The 11,497-nt window shown below is 40.4% G+C and overlaps 2 protein-coding genes across 2 annotated transcripts in view; one reads left to right on the top strand and one right to left on the bottom strand.

Annotated features, from left to right (window-relative positions):
- LOC133987181 (homeobox protein Meis1-like) overlaps positions 1–6,579 on the top strand; it is a 49,031-nt gene extending 42,452 nt beyond the window's left edge. The window contains exon 7 of the mRNA XM_062426469.1: positions 6,499–6,579. Coding sequence (XP_062282453.1) covers positions 6,499–6,579 — 81 coding nt within the window. The remainder of the gene's footprint in view (positions 1–6,498) is intronic.
- On the bottom strand, positions 2,377–4,002 carry LOC133999725 (E3 ubiquitin-protein ligase TRIM39-like). Its single transcript, XM_062439006.1, has one exon. It carries the CDS (start codon positions 4,000–4,002, stop codon positions 2,377–2,379), a length of 1,626 nt encoding a protein of 541 aa, XP_062294990.1.
- Positions 6,580–11,497: the final 4,918 nt, after the last annotated feature.

Raw genomic sequence — 11,497 nt, forward strand, 5'->3', positions numbered from 1 at the left:
AATATATACATCAAAATGTGCGGCTCGATCAGGAAAGAGGTGCTATGACTTTTGGTGTTGAAATTCCAATTTTTTTCCCCATTGGAAATGAATGGGAATTTTTTTTTAAACCCACAAAATTTCACCTTTTTTCTGAGTCACCTAGCTCTCTCATACCTCCATGTAGAAATGTGATTGAACCTTTAAAACGGAGGAAAACTTGTGCTCTCTCCAAAACACCAAACTGTTTTTACATAACATGTAAACTTTTCAAACTATGAGCAGTCAAACGAGGAGTGGAAATCACTTTTTCTTCAAAGTTAGAGTGGAAGCGTCAGTTAGCTTGAGTGTGAGAAGCAGTAAAAAATAACAATTATTTTTATATTTAACTCGAGCTCACGGCCAAACCGTAAAGAGGAGACAAATACTTTTTGGTCAAAATGTAGACATAGGTGTTGGGATTCATAAAATGTGACGTTGACAGGCAGGGTCTGTACAAAATTTAAACGGGGGGGCCGAGACCGGCAGCAATACCTGTCTTGCTCCCCATTGACTGTAATGTAATCGTCTTTTTTTCTCCAAAAGAATCTCACTCTGTCTTCGCACTGAGCTTACGCGCTCATTTTAAGGAATATCTGAATAAAATAAACACTGTCAGAATCTGCCGGCTTCTGTGTCTCTCACAGTGTTTTCGGTTATTGGACAGGAGTTACGGTTTTCTCACAGTTTGCAATTGTTCGGGAGCTTGTCAGAAGCCAAATTCTGGGGCATTTTGAGAATCTCACATCGCCGTAGCAACCGTAGGGCCTTAGCTGTCCTTAGCAACCTGTCGCTGGGCAGAAACTGAGCTACTTTTTTGAGATTGGCTAATTCCTGTCTGTCTGTTTTGCGAGTTAACCGAGCTAGCAGCTTAATTTTGATCTAAGCAAAATGCAGAGCTGTAAAATGTACTTGAATCTGTGTTCTTTACTTTGTTTTTTCAATATTTTATCTTTACTAAAAATGATATTCATAATGTGCTGGTTTCAACCTGGTGCTCCATATGATCAGTGCATTATTTACACTGTGCAGTTAGATGTTGTAGTAAGAAAAGTATTCACTTAAGTTTCCTGGCATGGCCCTATGCACTTAATGTGCCATACATCTTCAAGGTAAAATTGAACTTCGTAAATGTTGTGCATACACTCACAATACACAAGTGTGTCGTATATGAGCCATTTCTGCAAACAAGGGGCGCTATAACAAGACATTTCTCGAAACCAGAATATGATCAGGGTGACTTTTGAACACCGGAAATAAATCGTGTACTCATCCCGGCAGCAGCCCCGTGGCACTCAAAATTTCCCTGGAATTTATTATGCTCAGCTTTTGATTAACGATGATTATTTTTAGGTTTAGTCTTAAATTATCAATCAGCTCTTTAATTCAGGACTTCAGAGGACATTACATTGGCTTACATTAATTTACCTGGAGACCGTAGAGAACTGTATAGTGGAAAAGCGCCATTAATCTTAAGCCAGACATGTTATAATTGACATTATGAGGACTTAAAAGAGTCGAGACTGTAAACATTTATGTCCCCACAACAGGAGGTAATACCAGTTATACACATATGATACGGTTTTACACCTCAATCTACACACTCTGTTGTTTCATGTGTTAACTGAATACATCACATTTGTTTTAAGTTGACTTCCTTCTTCTTAATGTCACCATTGGAGGCTTTAAAACTGTTTGGCAAGTTTAAATCCAGCCTTTAGTGTCAGTGACCAGTTTGCTTTGTGTCCCTTACTATTATTGATGGGAACCACTGGACTAAACTAGCTAACTGTATATAATATGGCCCAGGAAAATTGCGAAAATGTGTTGGTCACACCCCCATACACCATGCACCAGGAGAAAAGACTTCAATCTGTGTTTGTGCCCTAATGCAGGAAAAAAGGGCCCCATGACCTTTATTATTGTGTTATTACATCAAACAACAAAAATGAATATATTTTTGATATATTTTCCATCAGTGTCGACACATTTCCTTAAAATTCAGTCTGACATATTTGGTATGTTTGCAAACTTTGAGATTCACACTAGATTTTAGATTTTAGAGTTTTTCCTCACATGTGTTTGTCATGATGGATCCATCACCAGTGAAGAGGTTAATGAATCAATCATGGAGGGACACTGAAGCAGTAAAAAGACAAGTTTAAGGTCAATTCCAACATACATAATAATAAAATAATTATAAATCATAAAAGAATGTCTGCATTAATCATTATTGATGGAAACAAGTTCACACTGTACATTACTGCTGAATATACATTTGTTACCATAATTAACTGAATCTGTTCATTTAGAATTGATCAGTTTCGGTCTCTAATCAATATCCATCCTGGTATTGACTCAGACAGTTTGATTGACAGGACAGATGATCAGAGGGGCAGAGTTTATACCACCTTTACTAACACCAGGAAAGAAGTATGGGTAGAGTTTCTCAGTGAAGGAGCAGCCAGTAAAGGAGTAGATAAGAGCTGCAGCATCTACGTCATAAAAGGAGACCAGACCCTCCTCATAATCCACAAACACCCCCACCTTCTGACACTGAGAGAGATCGAATGAAGGATCATTAAGAGCTTTGTACTCATTTCCATTTCTCAACCATATAGTCCAGTAACCATCCTCTGGTATTAGTTTGATTTTTCCCTTCCTGTTGATCGACTCTCTGGCCACTCCTAAATCCCAGTCAGTCTTCTCTTTAACCTGAACCTCAAAGTAAAATCTGCCTGAAGACAAACTCTGCTTTCCTAACACACAGGGACAAGGAGAAAATCTCTCTGGGTTGTCTGGGAGATTCTTCTTCACATCACCATAATTTACTTGTTTCCCATCATCAGACAGGATTAGCCAGGGATATGCTGTATCAGGATCAAGAGTCACATCCACTGCATACTGCTGGACCCTCTTCAGCTCAAGTAGCTTCTTCATCTGTTCACTGAGCGTCTCCTCCAGCTGAGCCACAGCTTTCACCACAGTCCCCTCATATGATGGACGGACGCTGACCTCTGTCCAGTCTTTGGTGGGTGGAGCAGCTTTCAGGGACGGGAAGTTTTGCAGGAGGTGGAGGTGGTCTTCAGAGTGTGAGAGCTTCTCCACCTCAGAGCTTCTCTTCTTCAGCTCAGAGATTTCCTGTTCCATCTGTTTGATGAAGTCTTCAGCCTGTTTCTCTGTTGTTCTTTGCTTCTCTTCAATCGTATCAATGAGCTCATTCAGGCTTCTCTCAACAGACTCCTTCAGAGCGGTGAAGACCTGAACACCTTCTGCTTTCTCTCTGTCTGCAGCTTCCTTACTGAGGTCAACTGAGTGTTTGATCTCTTCAATCTTCAGTCGTCTCTTCTGGATCATCTCCTGAATTTCAGCCTCTGTCTTCCCCAGCTCTGCCTTCTTTCCTTCATATTCTTCTTTCAGAGGAACAAACTCATGTGTCTTGTGGTCTAAAACAGAGCAGAGCATGCAGACACATGTCTGGTCGGTCTTACAGAACAGCTCCAGAGGTTTATCGTGCTTCGTACACATCCTGTCTTCCAGGTTCTCCACAGGGTCGATCAGCTGATGTCTTTTCATACCTAAAGCTGTCAGATGAGGCTCCAGGTGAGTCTCACAGTAGGAGGTCAGACACACCAGACAGGACTTCAGGGCCTTCAGTTTGGTTCCAGTACAGACGTCACAGGGAACTTCTCCTGGTTTGGCAGCTTGTTGCTCTGAGCTGCTGCTGCTGGCTTTCTGTTGAGCTTCCTGTCTGAACTGAGAAACAACCTCAGAGAGCAATGTGTTGACCTTCATGTCAGGTCTTGTGTTGAACATTTCTTTACACATTGGACACAGGTACTGGTCATTACTGTTCCAGTGTTCATTGATGCAGTTTTTGCAGAAGTTGTGTCCACATGGTGTGCTGACTGGATCAGTGAACACATCCAGACAGATGGAGCACAGAAACTGATCTTCAGATCTCAGACAGCTGGCAGCAGACATATCTACACATGTAGAGTGAAAGAAAAGAAGGACATTTTCATTGTATTTGATTAAAAATTAATAGGGCCAGAAATACTTTCATCAAATTAAGTCCTGAACAATCTTAACTTTTTGTACAAACTAGTCAGAGACTCATCTGCAGCTCTTTATCTAATAGCTTGTTGTGGCTTAATTAAAGATGTGCGGTTACTGTTCCATTATAGTGTGTGATATTAGGTTAAATGATTTAGAATGAGGGCAAGAGACACTTTCATCAAATCGAGCTGTGAGTAATCTTAACCATTTAATCAGAACTGGAACGTATAAAAAGATTTCCTCCAGGATTTCACAGCCAGGTTAAAGTCTTTAATGTTGGACGTGTGCTGGTTTGTACAAACTACAGTCAGAGACTCATCTGCAGCTCTTTATCTTACAGCTCATTGTGGCTGTTTGTGCTTTTACTATTACTCAATACAATCTGATCCACTGATAAAATATCACAGAATATGTTCATATCTTGTTGTAGAGAAGAATAATTATTGAAGAATCTCACTGCTAACAAAGCTTTTGCTATCTTGATGAATAAACACATTTTATTTCCTGTAGCTGCTTCACAATAAAAGTGTCCTGCTGGTTCACCAATGGAAAGCTTTTAATGTGAAACAGCTACAGGAAATGAAATGTGTCTGTAGGAAGTGATCAGTACATAGTCAAAGATCAGGAAATAGCAGTGAAGCTAAACTCCAAACCACAGAGGTTCAGTTACACTTTACAAAAGTCCTGAGAACTGACAGAGACTTAAAAACACTTAAAGTGTTTTTTACTGAGTCTGTAAAAGCAGCTGCAGTTATACTGTAAACAATCTCACAAGTGTCAGTATGCAATGAAAAGAGATGAACTTCCTGTCTCCTGTGTTAAAGCTGGTTGTTGAAACATTAAATATGATCAGTTGTACTCACCAGTGTTTGGCAGAGACTCTGCTGTGTTGTTGAGAAAGACTTGATGAACTCAGTTTCATTTATATTTGGACAGAAGTGGAGAGACTCGACTGCAGCTCTGCTGTCCTCTGATTAATGTTTAGTTTCATTTCTGCAGAATGACGTTGAAGCTGTCTGTCTGGTTTTTCCAGTGTTGTGAAATACTTCTGAGCAAAGGTTGTTCTGTCTCTAACAGGCAGGGGGAGTTAGACAAGTGAAAAGGTGTTGATTAGTTTAATTATGTGTGTTGAAAGTCTTAAGTTTTTCACAAGTTGATAAAAAAACAGACACACTGCTTTAGACTAAAAGGAAAAGTTTTACACAGACAAATAATGAACTGTGCCAGTTTTTACTGCTGAGGTTTTCATCTAACTTAACTTCTTTTTCTCTGTTTGACAATATGAATCAAGTTTAATAAATTCATCCTGGTCAAAGTTGCTGTTAAATCAACAATTATTTTAAGTACACATTTTTATCTTCCATTAATCTTTGTCATTGTAATTCACCAAACACAAAACGAGGTGAAAGACAGTTGACAACAACTGAAAGATGATTGTTTTTCCCGACTTCATGCAGATGCAATTTCTGTATTTTGCTTTAATTAATTATTTCTTCATAAAATATATAATATTTATCATTCTTTTGTGGTTACACCATTTGACATTTTCAGGAGCATTCAGTCTTACTTTTGGTAAAAAATGGTGCAAATGTCATTTCAAATGATATAAAACCAACAAAAATACTAAATGTACATTTTAACAAACATGATGCTGCTTTTAAATCTAGTTTAACTGATTTATGAATTCATCATCTTGCCAACACTTATTTATCACTGACCCATACACACAGAAACAACTACAGTAATTCACACACATCCACAAACATAAAGAGAATACAAACTGTACACACACACACACACACACACACACACACACACACACACACACACACACACACACACACACACACACATATAAAGTATCATATACAGTCTCACATAACCACAAAGACTCTTGGGATCAAGATGCAGCCTCAAGCTTGTTCTGTTAGAGAAACGACACACACACACACACACACACACACACACACACACACACACACACACACACACACACACACACACACACACACATATAAAGTATCATATACAGTCTCACATAACCACAAAGACTCTTGGGATCAAGATGCAGCCTCAAGCTTGTTCTGTTAGAGAAACGACACACACACACACACACACACACACACACACACACACACACACACACACACACACACACACACACACACACACAGTCTAATTAACAGGACTCTCTCCACTTGGCTTCCTTCTCTAATTGGCTCACCACTTCTTCTCTCCATTAATTATGCTCCATTTCATATTCCCTTAATGAGTAAAGCCCCGCCTCCTTTCTTTAACGCTAATTAGCTGCTGCTTTAAGGCTCTCACACCAACAACAACAACAACAAGAGGAAACGACCTTGTGACGTGTGTGTGTGTGTGTGCTGGTGTGTTAACATGCTGTTTGTTGTCCCTCTGCAGCACCCGTACCCGTCGGAGGAGCAGAAGAAGCAGCTGGCGCAGGACACCGGCCTCACCATCCTGCAGGTCAACAACTGGTGAGTCGCCGGCGTTGATGATGACGACGCACTCTTGTTGTGTTTAAGACCTCGACCCCCCCCCCCCCCCTCCAGGCAACCTGATGCTAATGATTTGAATGATTAATTCCTGTGGGGTTGCCTTGTCTGCAAATATCCCCCAACTACAGTTGCAGAGGGGAGGAGGCAGTTAATTGGGGAGTTAATTGGAGCTTGGAGGGCTGAGGTGGAGGAGGGGGTAATGGGGGGGGGGTAGAGACCTGTAGGATGTTTTTACTGGTGTGTCCTGTTTACTGCTACAGAAATGGAAACCTCAGCACATTTCATTGTTGGGGATCTAACGGTAAAACCACATCGTTACCGCTTTGTTTGAGTCTCCTACGTTTATACATATGAGAGTTTCAAAGCTTTTTTAAGTTTTGTGGGAATTTTTCAAACTTTTTGTAGAAGAACAGGAAGTTTATCTTCAATTCAAGCACAAAAACAAACAATATCCAGGTTTAGGTCATCCGTCTTTTCAGGTAGAGCTTCCTTAATGAGCTGGGAACTGTTGTGGTGAAGAGCTGTGGCCAAAAAAAAAAATTAACATCAACATATTTTCCTCTGATCATAAATTTGGCTAAAATAATTCGACTGTGGCTCAGGAGGTAGAGCGCTCATCATCATGCAAGATCGGTGGTTCGATTCCCGGCTCCTCCAGTCTACATGTCGATGTTTCCTTGGGCAAGAAACTGAACCCCAGATTAAATGAATGTGTGTGAACCAGACGGGGAGTTCCGGTCCTCTGAAATGATGCCAACGCGGAAGTAACTTAAAACTGCATTCTATCAAAAGGCCACCAGGGGGCGACCGTTTTTGTGTCAAAAGGACTTCCGTCTCTATACAAGTCAATGGAGAATTCACCAACTTCTCACTTGATTTCTAACCTCAGTAAACGTTTTCAAAATGTGTTTATGGTCTCAATCGCTAGTTTAAAGCCTTCTTCAATGCAGTATGATGTTCATTTGGGCCTCCCTGATTTTATATGTGACGATAAAGCAGGGTATGCATTAGGGCGTGGCTACGTCGTGATTGACAGGTTGATTGGTTCACAGGTTCAGGAGGGCGCCTCATGCTCCTCCTGATGCCCATATAAGTAGAATCCCTGTTTTTATTTTTCCCAGCATGCACCTGAAATTTTCAAGATGGCGCTGCTCAGATCTGATATTATTGGCCTCCGAGCAGCAGTCCACAAACCAATGGGTGACGTCACGGATGTTACGTCCATTTCTTATATACAGTCTATGGTGTGAATGTGACATGTAGTGTAAAAGTGTTTTGAGTGGTCAAACAGACTAGAAAAGCAATATATAAGTACAGTCCATTTACCATTTTACCATTTAATTCCTAATTTCAGCTTTTTTAACTCAAAAATGAGGTATAGTTTAATTGAGATGATACCTATATTGACCATAATTTACAAAAAATAAGTGTAGAACTGTGGTTAGTTGTCTAAAAAGGTCTACCACAGAATTGGGCGATAATTTATACTTATATTATATTTATATACTTATTATATTTACACTTTATTAACAGTCAAACCAGTCACATTGACCTGGGAGGACAAAAGTTGCACAATCGATTGTCTGTGTATCGTTACTCAACACCTTTTAAGCTATCAACTGGAATAAATCAATAACAAGTAGCATTGAACCGTCTCCCGTCAAACAATTCCTGCAATTGATCCTTTTTACACCCAGAGCTAGAAAATATGACTATTTATATGGACCTGCAACACAAGTGTTCTTTGATTTAATGTGACATGCGATTGTCTGAAAGTCTAAAGTGCAATAGTGTAAAAATCTAATCATGTAGATGTGGGAGGAGTTGGTGGCTTTTTATGTAATTTAATGTTTCTATTCACATGATGGGTATCGAATGAAGCACTCAGTTGGTATCAGTCTCACTTTAAGGGAACTTCCCAGTTAGCATGTCCATGTGGGCCCAGAGGGGTTAAATGGGGGCTACGTGGGTACTGATTGGGCTTGAACTGGGCACATTTTTGTCCCAAATTTGGACCCACATGGTTTCAGAAACATGTGAAGCCCATGTGGGACGACTGCATGGTCCCATTTAAAGTCCATATAGGCAAACATACGTTGGTCTCACCCAGTTGGGATCCACCTGAAACCCAGTTAGAACCCACTTGAAGCCCATATGGGCAAACACAGGTGGGGTTACCATGGAAACTGCGGACAAACCCACTTGGGACCCATATTTACAGCCCAAATTTAACCCTTATAGTCCCACATGGACATGCTGGCTGGGCTGCATCGGTACTGGTTTCAAATTTTTGTTGTATTTCTGCTCTGTATCCCTGGTTGCTAAGGCCGTTGCTAAGGCCTCTCTCATATGTCGGATCGGATTTCGGACGGCGGGTTTGAGAAGTCGAATTTTCGAGTGAATAACGAGAAAAACAGTAGTGAGATCCTGCAGCTGGAGGTTGATTGATGACTCTAAGCGAACTTCGGTTGATTTTTTTTATTTCTACTCTTTTTAAAAAAAATTTATGTCACGCTGCCGTTAAACATGATTTTATATAAATTACATGAAAGTGGCGACAGCACGAAAAGTCTGAGACAAAACAAGACTCAGGTTTCAGAAACATCAGAGAGATTTTAAACAGCTGCTTTTAACTCGTCATGAGGAGGAAGATTTATTACGTTATATATTAATAATAATATTATAATATTAATATCTGAGACTCAATGTAGATAAAACCAACAGATATTATCATCTTTAATCATCGCTTCCTCTCCTCCTCCCTTCTTTTCTCCTCTTCCTTTTCTCCCTATTTCCCCTCATTTTATTTCCTCCTCTCCTCTTTTCATCTCTTCTTCTCTTCCTGACTCATTTTTGTTTCCTCTCCTCTTTTTAACTCTTCTTCCCCTCTTTTCTCGTCTTCATACATCTTTGCTGTTTTCCTCCTCCCTTCTTTTCCCCTCTTCTTCTCTTCCCTTCAATTTTGTTCCCTCTTCTCTTCTTGGTGTTTTCCTCCTCTCTTTTTCGTCTCGTTTTGTTTCTTTTCCTCCTCTCTTTGCCCTCCTCCTGCTCCCTTATTTCTTCCTCTTTTTAACTCCTCTTTTTCTCCTCCTCCTGGTGTTTTCCTCCTCTTCCTGTCTCTGCTCTTTTTTTCCCCTCGTCTCTTCTCGCCTCAATTTGGTTTCCTCTCCTCCCTTCTTTGCTCCTCTTTTTAACTCCTCCTCCTCTTCTCCACCTGGTGTTTTCCTCCTCTTTCCTTCTTTTCTCCTCTTCTTCTGTCTTTGGACATTTTTCCTCTTCCTCTCTTCTCCCTTCAATTTTATTTCCTCTCCTCCTTTTAACTCCTTTCCCTCTTCTTCCCTTGTCTTGGTGTTTTCCTCCTGTTCCCTTCTTCCTCTCTCCTCTCTTCCTCTGTCTTTCCTCTCCTCTCTCCTCTTCCTCTCTTCTCTTCTTCTCATTCAGTAGAGAAACTGTGAACTCCTCCTTTAATAAACCTTCTTAGTTTAATACTCGTTAAACAGCGTCTGAGTCCTGATGACGAGCTGCAGCTGATTTCTGAAGGTCTGTCGGCCTCTGAAGCCAGTAAGTCGTCTCAGAGGCCCCCCCCCCCCTCCCCCCACATGCCCCCCCTCGAATATTTGGCTGTTACCGTGGCAACGCCTCCGGAGCAGCCCGCAGTGTTTTTCCCTGATTCTGCAGATTCGGAGTAAATGAGGCTGTAAATGAAGCAGACAGGCCTGACTGTGTGTGTGTGTGTGTGTGTGTGTGTGTGTGTGTGTGTGTGTGTGTGTGTGTGTGTGTGTGTGTGTGTGTGTGTGTGTGTGTGTGTGTGTGTGTGTGTGTGTATTTGCAAACACAGGTGTTACAATGCAGGTTGCTCATTTTTTAGGGTTTATTTTATGCTTTTTATTAATAAGGAAATACTCTGACTCAGCTGTTTTTAGCTTCCTGTCTGTGTCTCTCGCTACTTATGATCAGCTTTCGCCTAATTTTTATTAAATATTTGACCACTTTCATCGTCACGGCATCTGAAGGTGGAGATGCTGACGGGTTTCAGACTGTGGGGAGTTTAACATATTATAATAAACGCAGGTTTCTTCAGACTTTGATACATTTATTTAGTTTCCAAACATGAATAAAGTTGATTCTATAATTCCTCTCAAACTAAAAACTCAACAAAAATAATAATAATGGAGAAAAAGTGTGTTTAAAACATTAACGCTGCTAGATTCAACTATAGCTGCCTTACTCAGGTGACGACTTGCTGCAAGTAATTAATAAATCTAAACAATTAAATATAACAATAATTCATTCTATTAAGAAATAATAATAATAAACACAAATATAACATCTCACAGGCAGCATGAGCATATTATTTATTATATATTATATATTATATAAATCCAGCATCATCTCTTCTTCCCTTCTCCTTTCACTCTTTCTTTTGGTCTCCTTTCCTCCTCTCTTTTCCACCTCCTCTTCTCTCCTCCTGTCTTCCTTCTCCTGTTGTCGTTCCAACCTTCTTTACTTTTTCTCTTCTTCTTCCATCTTTGCTCTTTTCTCCTCTCCCTCTCTTCCCCCCACCTCATTTTGTTTCCTCTCCTCCTTTTTACTCCTCTTCCTCCTCCTTTCTTTCCCCTGATGAGACGACCATCTCATCGTCATGGAAACTTTGTGTCTTTAATTTAATTAACTTTATTAAATCCATTTTTTCTCTTGTTAAATTTTCAATTCAGGTGTTCATACTTTGTGTGTGTGTGTGTGTGTGTGTGTGTGTGTGTGTGTGTGTGTGTGTGTGTGTGTGTGTGTGTGTGTGGTGGAGGCAGTTGGTGTAAATGGCATTTTCATGGCAAACAGCTGGCCTGGTTTATTTAAACACACCCGGGGTGAAGAGGAGGAGGAGGAGGAGGAGGAGGTGTGTG

Source organism: Scomber scombrus, chromosome 2 (genome assembly GCF_963691925.1).
Source record: "Scomber scombrus chromosome 2, fScoSco1.1, whole genome shotgun sequence".
Lineage (NCBI taxonomy): Eukaryota > Metazoa > Chordata > Actinopteri > Scombriformes > Scombridae > Scomber > Scomber scombrus.